The sequence below is a fragment of the Sinocyclocheilus rhinocerous genome, unplaced genomic scaffold (assembly GCF_001515625.1).
Source record: "Sinocyclocheilus rhinocerous isolate Xijiao unplaced genomic scaffold, SAMN03320098_v1.1 scaffold562, whole genome shotgun sequence".
Lineage (NCBI taxonomy): Eukaryota > Metazoa > Chordata > Actinopteri > Cypriniformes > Cyprinidae > Sinocyclocheilus > Sinocyclocheilus rhinocerous.
Window position 1 is genome coordinate 1,229,140 of NW_015641608.1, and position 16,363 is coordinate 1,245,502.

The following is a 16,363-nucleotide window of genomic DNA, read 5'->3' on the forward strand; positions in this document are numbered from 1 at the left end:
GTCTCCACGGCATGGCGGTGGCGGCAACAATACTACAGCGAGAATAAAAGTTATGCCTTCTTTCTTTGTTTGAACATTTGGGCGGCGTTATGCAAATCTTCCCACATCGTGACGTAGACATGTGGGGGCGTGTTAGAACGAGCCGTTTTAGGTAGGCGTGGTTGACTCTTAACTTTTATAAAGAATATCTCTTTGGATTTGAGACTTTGGTCTTTCCAACTTTACAGATCTTCTTTATGCACCAAGAGCTTGTAACACTTCAAAGAGAAAGGAAAAATTTAAATCGCATCATATGACCCCTTTAAGTTTGTCCCTCTGTAGGCAGCTCAGTAGGTTTTGGAACACAACATGTGTCAGGTTGTTGTCCATCATTTACTGTAAGAGAAAAGATGAATGAGAACTGGGTCAGAGAGAAGCCAAGATTATATGAAATGGATGGAGACGGGTAAGTGATCGAGTTAAGATGAATGGAGGGAAACACCTCTGCCTTCTGACTTCTTTCTGTCTTATCCAAAGTCTCGCTTTGGATAAAAGTGTCTGCTAAATGAATAAATGTAAATGTAAATGTTCTTTTGTCCTCAGGAATACGCACTCATCACCCTCACACTCCATCAGTCACACACACACACACACACACACACACACGCTAATACACTGCTCGTTTTTAGGGTGGAATCCACTTCCAAAGTAAAAGATTCAAATCTTTGATTTACTTTTTCCTCAAACGTTCTCCTTTCCCTTTTTTCTCTTTTTTTTTTTTTTCATGCTCTCGGTTTGGTGACAGCTGATGGAAGCCATCTGAATCTGTGGCCCATATGAGAGCCTGTAAACCTGATTCGGCTTGATTTGTGACGGCAGGAATGAACTCCGTACACTCACTGCACTTCAAACCAACTCATTCCCGAGGCTTTAGTTTCTTAGTCATTTTTGCTTGCCGCCTACATAATGTTGTGTATTCAAGGTTACATGGAGGTTTCTTAAAAGAGTGTGTGCCGTGCATCTTTTGAAACATGACTACAAGCTCAACTTTTCCATCCTTGAGGGCTCTGTGAGTAAGTGTGTGTGTATAAGATTGTTTTACTCCTGCAATGATTTGATGTTGTACTAAAGTGAAATTCAAAGTTCCTATTAGGCTGATGGACACACCCTGAGAGGGTTGCCATCAGCGCAGCCTTCGAAAGAGTGTAATAGATGCTTTGCCACAGTGGTCAGACTGGCGTGTGGTCCTCCATCTTTACAGTGTCGTTTCAAATCTGTGTGTGTGTCAGTGTGGTTGGAATCAGGGTTTTTAAGTTTTATGAATGTTTCCGTACCTGTGGGGTTCAGAAAGGAGGCTGGCATGATGCAGCATTGCGATTGTTGGAAAATATGTTGTAACTTGAGTATACATGAGCATACGCTTTCTTGAGCTTAAAGTTCCATTAAGAAATAAAGCCATGATATTATATAGTATTATTTATTTAATAGTACATACATTTATTTAAGAGTGTGTGCGTGTGGTTTGCTGTTATCCTAACACTTATGTAATAATAATAATTATATTAATAATAATAATTTAGCAATAATAATTAAATAACACATAATAAATAATTAAATAATATAAAAAATAAATACATAAATAAAAAACAAAATAATACTATATATATATATATATATATATATATATATATATATACTGTATAATACTATATATATAAAGTATTAACTGACAGGACTGCCGATTCGGTGGTTGCCTAGCAACAACAAAAAGTTAAACTTTTTTTCTAAATGAAAAAAGTCAACCAAAAAAAGGCAGTTAGGTGCGCCTCGCATTTTCAAACATGAGCAAGGTGTTTTACATTGTTTTACTCCTGCAATGATTTGATGTTGTACTAAAGTGAAATTCAAAGTTCCTATTAGGCTGATGGACACACCCTGAGAGGGTTGCCATCAGCGCAGCCTTCGAAAGAGTGTAATAGATGCTTTGCCACAGTGGTCAGACTGGCGTGTGGTCCTCCATCTTTACAGTGTCGTTTCAAATCTGTGTGTGTGTCAGTGTGGTTGGAATCAGGGTTTTTAAGTTTTATGAATGTTTCCGTACCTGTGGGGTTCAGAAAGGAGGCTGGCATGATGCAGCATTGCGATTGTTGGAAAATATGTTGTAACTTGAGTATACATGAGCATACGCTTTCTTGAGCTTAAAGTTCCATTAAGAAATAAAGCCATGATATTATATAGTATTATTTATTTAATAGTACATTTATTTTATAAAGAGTGTGTGCGTGTGGTTTGCTGTTATCCTAACACTTATGTAATAATAATAATTATATTAATAATAATAATTTAGCAATAATAATTAAATAACACATAATAAATAATTAAATAATATAAAAAATAAATACATAAATAAAAAACAAAATAATACTATATATATATATATATATATATATATATATATATATACTGTATAATACTATATATATAAAGTATTATTTATTTAAATTTTTTTATTTATTTTATGTATGTTTATTTATATAATACTATAAAAATAATTAATTATTTTTACATGTATATAGTTTGCTGTCATTCTAACACTTATATAATAATAATTTATCAAAAATAATTTAATAACACATAATTTTAATTAAATATTCATTTTTCATGCCGTATATTATGAATCTGTGATGCCTAAATTCACTTGTAGCATATATTATATTATATTATATTATATTATATTTATTGTATTATATTATATGCATTAGCATTATATATGCATTCACTTTTTCTCTGCTCCTTCCTCTTTTATTCTTGTCTTTCTTTTCTTATCTCGCATTAATGAAGAATGCTTTGCTTCTGTAACAATATTTTATGCATTAAAAGTTCATATTAAATGTAATATTAGAATGAATATTAACTTTCTTCTCCTTGCTCTTTCGTTCTTGTCTTTCTATTCTTCTCTTGCATTAATGAAGAATGCTTTGGCTCTTGCTAACTTCCTGCTCTGCTCGGCTGAGGGGCCCCTCGTTCCCTCTCTGTCTTTTAAAGCGTATGACTCTTTCATATAAACACAGGACTGCCAATTACAGTTCCAATGCACACCAGGTGTGTCCAGGCAAATGTATGACCGTTCATTGACAGTTATTAGTTTCTGAGCGTATGAACGTTTACGCGTGTGCCTGGACCACGTGTGATGAAACTTCTGCCATATGTTTTCATCATCAGTGTAACAATCAAATTATTTAACAATGATAGAACGTGCAGCTGTGGCTCGTGTTCTTGTACCAGTGCCGTGCATGTGTTCAGTGAAATATATATTGATTGTGACATTCGGCTCAATTAAATTGGTCAGAATGGAAAGCAGGCTCGACTTGAAACCTGGTTGCTATGGGAGCCGCTTACACGCACACATACATGAACTCAGCCCTGGTCAGCATGGGAACCGCTCTGCTCGAACTCTCATTTTAAATCCGCAGAAAATCAGCCGAGAAAGAGAAACACACAGTCATAATGAAACTCACCCACACACACATCAACGTATTCTCTCAAACTCTTGAATAACAGAGCTTGAATAACAGGGCGTACACCCCAACATAAATACACAGCAGAGAAGCCTGTCTGAGCAAACATACACATACAGAGGGTGAGATAAGTTAAAAACGCACTCAAAGATGCGTTTGCCTCCTCAGGGGAGGTGGATTACAGAGCGTCACAATTACAGACGGGCTGATGCTGTAAGTGCCGGTGTAACCTTCACAGCTCTTTCATTATCTGTGCCGGCTTGTTTACCAACATCAGCTGTCCATTCTGTCTGCCTGTCATTTTATCTATCATTCTGTCATATTCTCTTTTTATCTATCTCTATTTTATCTGTCTGTCTGTCTGTGTATCCATCCATCCTGTCTGTCTGTCTATCGTTCTAGAACATTTTATGTATCATTCTGTCACTCTGCCTGCCTGTCTTTCTGTTATTCTGTCATTCTATCTATCGTTCTATGTCTGTACCTATCGTTCTAGCTATTACGCTATCATTCTAGTTATAATTCTGTCATTCTATGTGTCTTGGGGATGGGAATATTCACTGATTCGCTCAGTGCATTGGCATAAAAAGTTAACAATGCGATGCATCGATTTTAAAAAGTGTGCATCGGATACAATACAAGAAAAAGTGTGCATATCGGATACATTTGTATCGCTATGCATCGTTTCTAACATATTTGCATCAGTAAAAACCGATTTGTTTATATAATTACTAGTGGATGGGCTATACTGTAGTTTTATTGTTTAGAAAGTGACCATTAATCTGTGACCAATATTTTATATGTAGATTGATTTCTCCTCTCTAAAATGTTTCTCAAGCGTGTTCTCTCATTGCTGCTTGGTGAATATGATGCATCACAACACTATAGAGACCTGAGGAAAAGCAGGTATTAAAGTCCTTAATGTTGATCAAATCAAATCATATGTGACCCTGGACCACTAAACCAGTCTTAAGTGTCAATTTTTTCCAAATCGAGATTTATACATCATCTGTGGATGAATAAATAAGCTTTCCATTGATGTATGGTTTGTTAGGATAGGACAATATTTGGCTGAGATACAACTATCATTTTGACCCATACAATGTATTTTTGGCTATTGCTACATATATCCCCATGCAAAAAAAGAAGAGGTTTTGTGGTCCAGGGTCACATATCAAATCGATCCACCATGGCAAACAGCGAATATATTTGTGCTGTTTAATGCATTTGAGACGTTGTGTTTTCCTCAGTGCATAACTGACATGTCACAGGTATATTTTTCATCTGTAAATGTTATAAAGTCATGCAAATATTTCCATTTTGTTGTCAGGAGTGGGCGAGTGAACGAGCGCTGCTGCGCGCATGTGCGCTAAACAGAAGGAGCGGAATAGAATAGTAGTAAAATATGCATTTTGCTAAAATATTTGTTGTGTAAATATAAGTGTATGTTTATGATAAAAACTGTAAGTAACTGTAAAGGGAGTATTGTAATGGGTAAATAAAATGTAAGCTAAATACAGTCCTAATTACTAAGCTCAAATTAGTTAAAGGTGGGGTAAGTGATTTTTGGTAGCCAATGTTGATATTTCAAATCACCAAAACAAACACTCCCATTTTGATAGCTCCGCCCCACATATATGTACGCAACCCAGGCAACGATTATGGCGGAATCTGCTGTATTATTATCTGCTGTATTAAACATATTATCTTACTTTTCGGACACACTTTGGGAGCTGACGCTTGAAACAGACAGTGGAGGAGGTTTAGACGCTCCAGGCTTATAGGGTGGGGAAATGGATGTGTCTTTATCATAGCTGAAGGGAACGACAATATGATTGCAGATGAACAAACAAGCGAACATGGCACACAAGCATATTCAAGCAAAAGCCAGCATGTATTAGTTCTGTGAAACAAAGCAAAACCAATGTTACTCACCTATCAAGAAGAAACAAAGCAACCTCGGCATCCGATCACAGGCCTTCCCGCTCCTTGAGTTCTCTCCAGCGCTGGAAAGCTGATCCGAAATTTACACGGGTCCTACTTCTTGCCTTATCATAAGCCTTCTTTTGTTCCGCAGATGTTTTCCTCTTTTGTTTGTTATCCGCCATCTCTATCTTTCTGTCGTCGCTCGGCTCGTCTAATGTCCATCCTGTGCACTGAGCGCTCTCTCCTCCCCATCATGAGTAGACACGCCCCTTACTGCTGATTGACTCTTTTCTAAAGCATTTTTGAAAAAATACATACCCCACCTTTAATGTGTGTTTCTTAGCAGTTAAAATGTAGTCTTTTTGAAGAGCATTTTTAAATTGTAATGTTCTAATGTTCTGCAATCTGTTGCTAACAATATAAGGTACAGCTGTCATAAAACCAGAGAGAAAGGCTGCATGGCTATAATTTTACGTGAGAGCATCAGTGGGTTCATATCATTGTGTTCTTACTGGTCAGTGTTAGAGGAGCTCAGCCTGACAGTTATCCAGCCCCGGACCAGGTTAGTTTCTCAGCATAAGTGGCCACAGTGACTGAGCTTGATCTATGTTAAATTTTGCTTTATGGAAACAAATCATTTGACAATGAGTCAGACTAACTGTAATAAGCCTGGCTTATTTGGTAAAAAATTGTATTATGAAACAGGCCTCGAGGCTTTAGAAGTCAGAAGACACTTAAGTTAAATTATAATTTGCTGTCTGTCTGAACCAAAGAAAATAAAAGCGATCATATTTTTTTCCATTGCATCGAATCGCATTGTGTTGAAGGGAATTGAATTGAAATCAGGTCGCACTGCATCGTAATAGGGGTGAATCTTATCGTATCGCATCGGTGTGTATATATATATATATATATATATATATGTCTGTCTGTCTCTCCAACTGTCATATCATCCATCGTTATATCATTTTATCTTCAGACGACTTAATTGTTTATTTCCTCACAAAACTAAAAAATGTGAAAAAACTGCAGCCTTGCAAAATATTAAATGTTGTACTATTAAATGTAAATGTGTATTATTGTTAAGTGATTAATGTATTAATATTATTTTATGTTGAAAATGTATTCATTTTGCTAAATAAATATATCGATGTTTTCATTATTTCTACTAAAATAGGGCTGTGCAGGGACTCAAATTAATTCATTAATAGTTTTTAGAACCAAACGACCTGATTCACTATAATGATTGTCTGCTTATCCATCTATCCGTCTGCATAATTACATATTGTGCTTGAGATGGCAGTCTCTACTTTGTTTCTTCTGTGAGTTTGATCTACAGCAGTGCAGGGGTGTTTGCTGCAGCATGTTATTATGATGTTATTGGAGTTCAGCGCTGTCATCACTGAAGCCTTGTGGCTTCACAGAGCAGCGGGTTGAGAGTCAGAGGTGAGGCTGTAAAGTTCCTCCAAACAGAGAAAGGTTGAAGAGCAGATCAGAGCTGAGAAAAGGATGAATTCACTAGAGGATGGATAGAAAACGAGACAGAGGAGTGTTTTCACTCCTGTAGAATGTGAATGAGAATATGCTCTATGACTCTAAATCTGGCTCTAATTGTTGTCAGTAACCTATGTATGTGTGTGAGTGGGTGTTTGTCTCTGCTTTTAATTAAAGCACAAGTCTGTTTATCTAGGAAAATGTTTCCATTTCAGGCTTACATCATAGGAAACAAGTTCCTTTAGTGGAGTTATCCACAGCCAAAACCACATGTGGTACCTGAACTATCACTACTGCTACGAAACAAGAAATATTATTGGATACAGAGGCTCCCTGTTGAGCTGAAAATGCTAATGTAATTGGATGGCTTCAGATGGTTTTGTGTGAAACACATAATGTTATTGACGGAGGTGTTGACTTTCTGAAAACAGTGCGATGGTGTGCTACTGTGTCTGTTTATAGAACTGGACGAGCCCCATCAATAAATAAAACTTTGAAGACTGTTTATAGAGCAGTATTGTCTGAATTAGGAGCTGATGGATATCACATGAATCACAGACCTGATTTCAGAATAGCTCGGTGCTTTGAACACTGAGGAGTAATAGAAATAGAAAAGAGTCTGTTCTTTGTTATGGTTTATGATTTATGATATTGAATGATATTAATGTCTGCTGGCCACGTCAAGGTTTAAAGTCAGCATAAAGAAGTGGTTGCAGCCCATGTACTGTATTTCCAAGTAATACAGGATGTTTTATTTTATATCAGTGATTTTATCCATTGAGAACTCTTTGGATTATGAAAAGGTGTCTCTAATAGTGGTTAAAGGGGAGGGGTTGAAAAAATTTTTTTAATAAATACTTATACAGCATGATTCAAAGACAGAGCAATTTTGTTACATTTTGACTCTTTGACTGTTAAAAATATTTATTTGATAACTGTTATCTTGTAATCTTTAGCAAATCACAGAATTAATATCAGTTTTTCATACTCCCGTATCATGATGACTGCATCCACTAGCATTTATGGATGGCATTTATTTATTTATTTGCTTTTTATTGTTTTATTTTAAACTTATTTACACAAAATAATACTGAATTTTAATATCAGCTATTTTATCGGTTATTTTGTCTGACCATAACATTAAAGTAATTACTGTCCTATCAGTATCTGCACGAATTTCAATATTGCTGAATTTCTATCAGTGTTATAAGGTTTAGCTTTTGTGTTATGTGCCAGCTTTATCTGTGTGATATGAGGAGGCAGAGAAACAAAGTATCGGTCAGCAGAATTATTAATACAGTTATAAATACACACGTGTAATTCATAAATACACACAGACATATTTTGGAAAGCAGTCAAAACCTGCAGAAGTGTAAACATACAGTATGCACGCTCAACTATCTACACACATGTACAGTACATGTAGAAGTGTCATGCATGACCTGAATGTGTCCCAGCCCATAAACACATGCACATAATCTCTCTTTCACAATGATTTAACTGCACATATATACAGGAAAAAACTTAAATCCCACTTCATCCTTTCAGCCAGGAGTGTTTCATCCTTCACAAATACACATGTTAAAACCAAATACACACACTAGTACAATTGCATCTGCACTAACACATTCACAGAGTACATGACAAAAAAAAAATTGTTGAGATTTTTTTTTTCTTCTATATCTTTCACCAGTCATTGTGGGAACCATAGGCAGCAGGGATCGTGTTGGGAGGTCTCTCTGGAGATGAGGGATATGAGGGTGTATTCCTCTGAGTGTGGCCTCATACAGTAGAGTGGATGTGTAGGTTTGTTTTGGTGCGCTATCAGATATAATATCATCTAATGATGTGTTCCTTCTGTATCCATGTTATTCAGATTTGTGTGAATGTTTTTGACATTAGTCAAAAAACAACATTAACAACAAAATATTTATTTAATAATCATGCAATGAAGACTAAGGTGAGAATACAATTTATAGTTGTAGTTTAAATTTGATTACTTTTGTAGTTTATAGCTCTTTCTGAATATGCAGTACAATGAATTTTCTGGCTTTTATTTATTTTGCTTCTCATTTGTTCTACTGGTTATAAATTGTTGCTATTTTTATTTTATTACTGAACATTTACTTAAAGAATTATTTGAGAATTTTAATCAGTTTACCTAATTGAGGAATTGTTTAATATATATATATATATATATATATACACACACACACACACACATAATGACAGTAGTGGTTTGTACAAACTGGGTTCTACAGAGGAAATTAGCAGCCATGCTTTAATTTAAAGGTAATTAAAAAACTCTTTAATTAAAGGAAATGAAACACTCCTCAGCTACAGGACAGGAAGCACAACCAGACAAGCTTACTGATTGGAGGATTTCACCACTCGTATCATCCAATCACAATTTGCCTGCAGGATATTTCAGTAACGGTTTAACTCTGTGTGTGTGTGTGTGTATACTGTATGTTCACGAAGGAAGTAAAAGTCTAATAAATGCAGTTAGCACTTATTTGTGACAGGAAACCCTGCAGCTCATAAAGAGGCTTTAAACAGTAATCATAGCTGCAGGGGTCACTCGTACTCGACAGACAAACACGAGCGAGGGGACAGTCCCTGCCGTCTTACATGCAGCCAAACACACGTCCACATTCTTTCTGGTCATATCGCTCCTTTGGGAATGGTTGAGATTACTCACTCACAATCCAACACACTCTCTCTAGCTCCGTTTGTCCTCTCTTGGGGTCTGTCCTGCTTGCCCTTAACGCATGCTTGTCTGTCTCTGTCTGGGTCACTGCAGAGATGCAACTTTTTTCCCTCCCGTCTTCTCTCCATCTCTCTGCATGTCAACAATTGTGCTTTCAGTTTCCAAAATATTGCATCTTCTTGAGTTCGAGTTCATTGTTATGCCTCTAATAGCTGTTTTGATGTGTATTTTGTTTTGTTTTTTGTTTTGTTCTGCTTTGTGCTTTGTTATTTTGTTTTGCCATTTGTTTTTAGTTTTGCTTTTTGTTCATTTTTGTTTCGTTTTTGTTGTATTTTGTTTTGTGTTGTTTTGCTTTCTTTTGTTTTGTGTTTTGTTTTCGTTTTAATGATTTACTATTTTTTCTTTTAGTTTCAGTTTTAAATAAGTAAAGATTCTTTGTGACATTTATTAGTTCAGATTTTTTTTCCTACTAAAATCACTGAATAGCAGCAGAAACAACAATCAGCCTACTAGCATAATACTGTTTACATCTGCTTGTGGGATTGAATTCATTATCTGTGGCAGGCATTTTTATACTGCTGTAATGAGTGGAATTAGCAGTGAAAATGGTGAGCTTTCTTAATCATTTTTGGTTTTGGTGAAATCAGTGTTGGTTTTTATCGCTCTTTTGTTCTGGTCGTTCAGATGTGTGTGTTCGAGTCTTACGCAGCGCTGGGCTCCAGATGGAAGGCCTCCCGTTACTCGACGTTGGCCGGGTCATTTCCTGTTTGGAGGTCTGGTGTTAATCAAGGCCTGAGCCAGGGGGAACAGCCCCTATATTCTGCTCTTCACTCCACCACACTAACCCTGTCTTTCCTTTCTCAAGTCTTTTTGCTATCTCCTTCTTTCTCTCCCTGTCGTCTGTTTCTCTGCAGGGGCCGATACCCCTCTCTATTTCTACTTTCCCCCAGGTTCTTCTCTACCATCAGCTCTTTCATCATTTCTCTTGATCCTTCTTGTCTTATATTATTTAACTTTGTTTGAGTTCTTGATGACTGTGTGTAATTGTGTATTGATGGTTAATGATTAGTTATCAATGGTCAGTGGTTGATTAGTATTTAGTTGATAATTGCTGTCTCTTGTTAACTAATAATGGTGGTATTGTTCATATTGAGTCTTATACTTCACTACATCACATAGTCCAGCAGAGATATATTGATGGTACCCTGGGGATCGGCACAATTCATGCAGTCTCTGGGCTCTAGGTACAGACTGCTTTTTTTTAACCCTCTGATGCTCTTTTGATGTCCTGTTTAATTATTCAGGATGTGGTGTTACATCTAAACCATCTTCTGTTGTTATGGTGTAGGGATGCACCAGTATTACATTTCTGGCCAATACGGTCAAGCTGATATTAATTTTCATTTAAGGTACATTAAAGGACTATACTATACCGTAAAAAAAATATATATATATATTTTTTAAGTGCTACAAATGAATTTAGGCATCACGCCATTGTTATATACTGTATGAAAAATGGATATTAAATTGTTTTCGTTGGTGTTGTTTTCTTATACGAACTTTAAGGAAAAGGTAATCTAAATGTAAAATAGTGGAAATGAACAGTACAAACAAATATAATATCAGCAATATAATTTTAAAAAAATCGAATGTTGGCCGACTGCCAATATGGTACAGTTATATTGTGCATCCCTATAATGGACAGAAGTGTAATTCTCTTAAAATGCAAGAAAAAGTTTGGTATTGATTTTTTTATTTAGTTAAAAAAAAAAAAGAAACATTACGATTTTGTGCATCATTTATGATTTTGTAATTATAAAAATTAAGGGATGAATTATCCATTTTCTGGCTTATTTGTGGATGTTTTTTTTCCCTCTTCATCATTTCCGCCATAGGAATTATTTGGAAAGTGTGTGAACTTCCCATAGGTAATTGGTATGGATGGAGAAACATGATCCTCTCATTTATAATAATTGATATACCCTTGATTTCTGTGGTCATTTAATGGTGTTTCATATCTATGTTAGAGGCCTGCTCTGCCTCATTCCGGTGAACACATACTTGATGCGCATTTTTCCTGTTCTCCATCTCTCTATCTTTACCTAGCTTCCTCTCTTCCTGTCTTTTTCTTTCTTTTCACAATATCTTTCATTCTTATCTTGAGCAAAATGTGGTCCACTGCCTTGCCTTCTTCATGCTTCTGACACACACACACTCACAAGCAAGGTCATCTTCACCCTTTGATGCACAGAGCTGCTTTCCATCAAGGGCTATGTGTGTGAGTTCACCACTTTAGCTCTGATAGTATGTATGCCCCCACATACATACAGACTTCTCTTTCTTTTGGATGTCTTTTAAAGTATAGCTGTGAGGCATGAGTGTTAAGCTTGCACTTCCAGTTGTGCAAGTCCATCAGGTAAATTTATCACTAATGAATATGTATCACATTCTGTACTCATATCTTGTCACTTTTACAGTGTCAATTGATTTTTGTTTGATTGATTTTTGGTGTTTTATAAGGCAAGGACCAGAATAATTCATAAGCAATCGCCCAGAACACCTTCGCAACCAATAGTTCAGTGATAGTTGAACTCCTCCACAGCTTTAAGGTTCTCCTTCCCACCATATTCTTCCATCATCACAGGCATCTCATATAGGTGACCCCCGTGACCTCTGCTCCACTAGGATAGACTGAAATATCCAGCCTGAAACCTGTGTGCTTTATTTTGCTCTATTTTGAGCTCATTTTTTAATTTCCTCTGCATTCTTAGAGCTCCCTAATCCAGCCATACATCCACCTCATCCTTTCTGCCTCCTCAGCCTGCAAAATATGCTTCTCATTTACTCCTGTCCTGCTTTCTCCTCTCTCTCACTCACTCATCTACTGCTTTTCTGGTTCTCTGCCTTTCCTGATTACAACTCTTTTGTGCTCACCGTCCATTTTTCTCATTTCCTGTTGGACCGTTGAACTCTGAGCTAAATCTCCAGAACAATGCTTGCTTGCTTGCTTATAGTTTTTATTTTTTTATTTTTCTGTCCTAATTGCCACACACACAGAGATTCACAGTCCTGTGTTTCTTACACATCTGCGGCTCAGGTGTGAATGCAGGGCCCCACCAATGACTGCAGCACTTAAGAGGCAAGACTCACTTTTTAAGTTTACTGTAAATGGTTGCACCATCTACTGTAGAAAAATCTGAAATGGTGTGCAACCAATATTTACAGTGTGATATGAAACATAAAGCCAGTATTATTGTTTATGAGTTAAATGCATCAATGCATAATTTGAGAATATAAACTTAGTATATAAACTTGCATCGACTGTGGCATTTGATAATCGATTATTGCATATTACATTGCAAAGTAATAATTGAAGTTCATGCTGCTTTCTGTTCTATTCATATTTGTGTATCTCCATTTGAGCAAAATGTTAATTATTGTGATTTTCTTGTAGGGCTGGGCGATATAGCTAAAAAATGTATCAACGATATAATGTTTCATATCGATAATTATTGACATTTTTTATAACCTTTTTTAAAACAAATAATAATAAAAAAATAATAATAAAAAAAGTTTAAATTTAACCACTGTATTTATAATTAACACAATTTACTAACAAAACATTAAAATGCAACAACGTTACTTACATTATCACCGCATCTCGCGCGCCACTGATGACGCTTCCTGATGCACACCTAACATTCAAATGCAAATGTTTATTTTAAATTCGACTAATATTCATTCTTTATTCACAATCTCCTCATCACAGGCAGGCACAGCACTTGTTTCAGCATGTGTTTGTGTGTGCTGTCTGCGTCACTCATAGCACGTGCCTATATCGTGCGCTATGTCGTATAACATTTTTTCTATCGATATCAAAGAAGGTGTACCGTCGATAAATATCGATACCGTTTTATCGCCCAGGCCTATTTTCTTGCTTAGTTAGGATGTATAAACACAATGTTTATATTCTGGAATATAGGAAGAATTTATTTGGAATTGCAACTGTTTAATATTTTTGTGAAACCATGAAACATTTTTTTTTTAATTTAAGAAATAAAAAGTTCAAAAGAGCAGCATTTATAAAAAATGTTTCTTTATTGTCACTTTTAATTAGTTTGATGTAATAATGTTGAAGTAATAATGTCTTTAAAAAAAAACATTCGAGATGTAGTCAACATATATACAATCAAAAAACTTGAGTAGTCAGTAGTCTGGACTCTGCACATTCTCTCTCACTAAATACAAGTAGTTGTGTGTTTCCATTCAGCACACATACACAATCTAGAATACACATCCGCTGTCCAGATCTTTATCCAGAATCTCTCAGACAGAGTCTGGGACACTGTCCTCTATTGTCTAGTACTGTCAGTAGAAATGCTTTCCCAGGATATGTGTGCATCTCTGTGTGTGTGTGTGTACCTACTTAACCATATTTTGGGGACAAATTTGTACCCAAAAGTGAGCTAAACCTGACAAAATATCCAAAAACCGCCCTTTGGGGACATACTCATTTGTAAAACTGGTATAAAAATAAAGTAAACAAAGTATTTTTAACATTGTAAAAATGCAGAAAGTTTTCTGTAAGGGGTGAGTTTAGTTTTTGTGCAGTATAAAAACCATGATGCCTATGGAATGTCCCCATTTAGCTAGCTAAGTAAACGTGTGTGTGTGTGTGTGTGTGTGTGTGTGTTTTTTTTTTACCCACTTCACTAAATCTAACCGCCTCAGGCTGCGGCTTAAACACTTTGTTGTGAAAGTTGCAAGTTTCACACTAGCCTCCAGCAGAGCAGTCTATCAGATCATCCTATACTACTGTATGCCATGCTGTCATATGCACAAACATAACTGTGTTACATTACACATGACTCATGGGGCTGAGCATTCATCTTGTTTTTTCTCTGGTTATGAAATCTATTGCAATTTAGGGTCCTATGAATTGAAACTTCAAATGAAACACATTGTGCACTATAGATTTATGGCCTGGATTTGTGCATTTGTGCTTCCATTAAGCAGACTGAAGACACAGACCAGCAGCACATGAATTACAAGAGTATTAATAATGTTATGAGTGTACAGTGGGGTCCAAAAGTCTGGGAACACTATAGTAAAATACTATTAATTTAATATAGTAATCAGTAAGACTTTATTTTTTTTAAGAAATTAATACTTGCGTCAACAAGGATGCATTAAACTGATTAAAAGTGACATTAAAGACATTTATGATGTTACAAAATATTGTGTCAAATAAATGCTGTTCTTTTGAAATTTCTATTTCCAAAAAAAAAATTTTTAAGCAGCACAACTGTTTTCAGCACTGATAATAATAAATCTTTCTTGACCACCAAATAAGCATATTAGAATGATTTCTGAAGGATCTTTTGACACTTAAGCCTTAAGTAATGGCTGCTGAGAATTTATTACATTTTAAAATATATTAAAATAAAAACAGTTAATTTAAATTGAATGGTTTGGAATGACATGAGGGTGAGTAAATGACGACAGAATTAAAATTTTTGGGTCAACTACATCACAACTACAACTACATTGTTAATATTATGTAACATTGAGGCCATATATCGCTCAATTTACATAACCATGCACATACATACTCATTATGTTTCTTCGATTCTCTCAAACACATTCACACACGGAGGAAAGATCAAAGTTTAATCATGTCTTTTCATCAATCAGGCCTCGTGGGTTTATGTCTGTCCTCCCCGAGCTCATGAATTAATGACTCTCATCTGAATATGCCGCTGAGGCTCTATGATTCATCTGCTATGTGCTGCTAACGCTCACAAAGGCATTTTCACACATTTTCCTAAGAAAATAGATCTTGTGGTTGCCCTCTTATTTTCATCTGCTCTTTCTATCTTTCTATTTCCCTCCTGTGGAATGTGTGTCTACCTCACCATAAAGATTTACCACCAGCTCTCCTCGTAAAACTCCCCATTGATTTGACAAACACTTGTATGAGGCTCAATTCAATACTTTTGTTTGTGTAATAACTCATGGCGTGTGTTGGAATGCTGATTGCAGATGCCATATTTATGAAAAAAAATGTAAATAAAAGAAGCCAATTAGTTCCCTTTTTGACTTTTTGGAATTCTTTCCCTGATATTTTATGCAGAGCCTGAAATGATGGGGATTGCTGTGCATTCTCAGACGTTGTGTGCAGTAAATAATCTTTAAACAGGAAATGGTCTTTCACCCGTTTGGTGTAGGTCTCTGAGCGGCCTCTCTCACTCAGTCTGAATGGGTGGAGAGAATAGTGTTTATGAGAGACGCACTTACCTGAGGTGAGATGGATCCTGTATTTCATGGGTTTGTGAAGTGGAGTGTGTGTGACTGTGCACATAAGTGCAATAAATGTAGTGGAGTATGATAAAACAGCCTGGTCTCATGTTTATACGTAGGTATTAATACGTAACATTTACAAGCACAAAACGTACACTTTTGTACGTTTTTATTAATGCTAAAACGTACAATTTAGACGTATTTCAACGTTTAAAACGTACAAATCGTTACGTATTTTTAGCTAAAAAACGTAAAAATATTTACGTATCTTTTATATCAAGATATTCATATCAATGCATTTTTATCATTTTATCAATAAGCGATTTAGATTTTTAGACTGCTTAACCTACCTCCAAACCTAAACCTACCCATTTTACAGTGAATATGCATTTTTATAATTTTATTAATACGCAATTTAGATTTTTAGACCCCTTAA

The 16,363-nt window shown here is 35.8% G+C and overlaps 1 protein-coding gene across 2 annotated transcripts in view; it reads left to right on the top strand.

Moving 5' to 3' along the window:
* Positions 1 to 16,363, top strand: part of LOC107755248 (sec1 family domain-containing protein 2-like) — a 141,578-nt gene that overhangs the window by 65,538 nt on the left and 59,677 nt on the right. Inside the window, exon 6 of one of the 2 annotated variants that reach the window (XM_016571970.1) lies at positions 10,312 to 10,567. The exons of the other annotated variant lie outside the window; for it this stretch is intronic. Coding sequence (XP_016427456.1) covers positions 10,312 to 10,412 — 101 coding nt within the window. The 3' untranslated portion in view covers positions 10,413 to 10,567. Of the gene's footprint in view, positions 1 to 10,311; positions 10,568 to 16,363 lie in introns of those variants that run through there. 2 annotated transcript variants of the gene reach the window in all.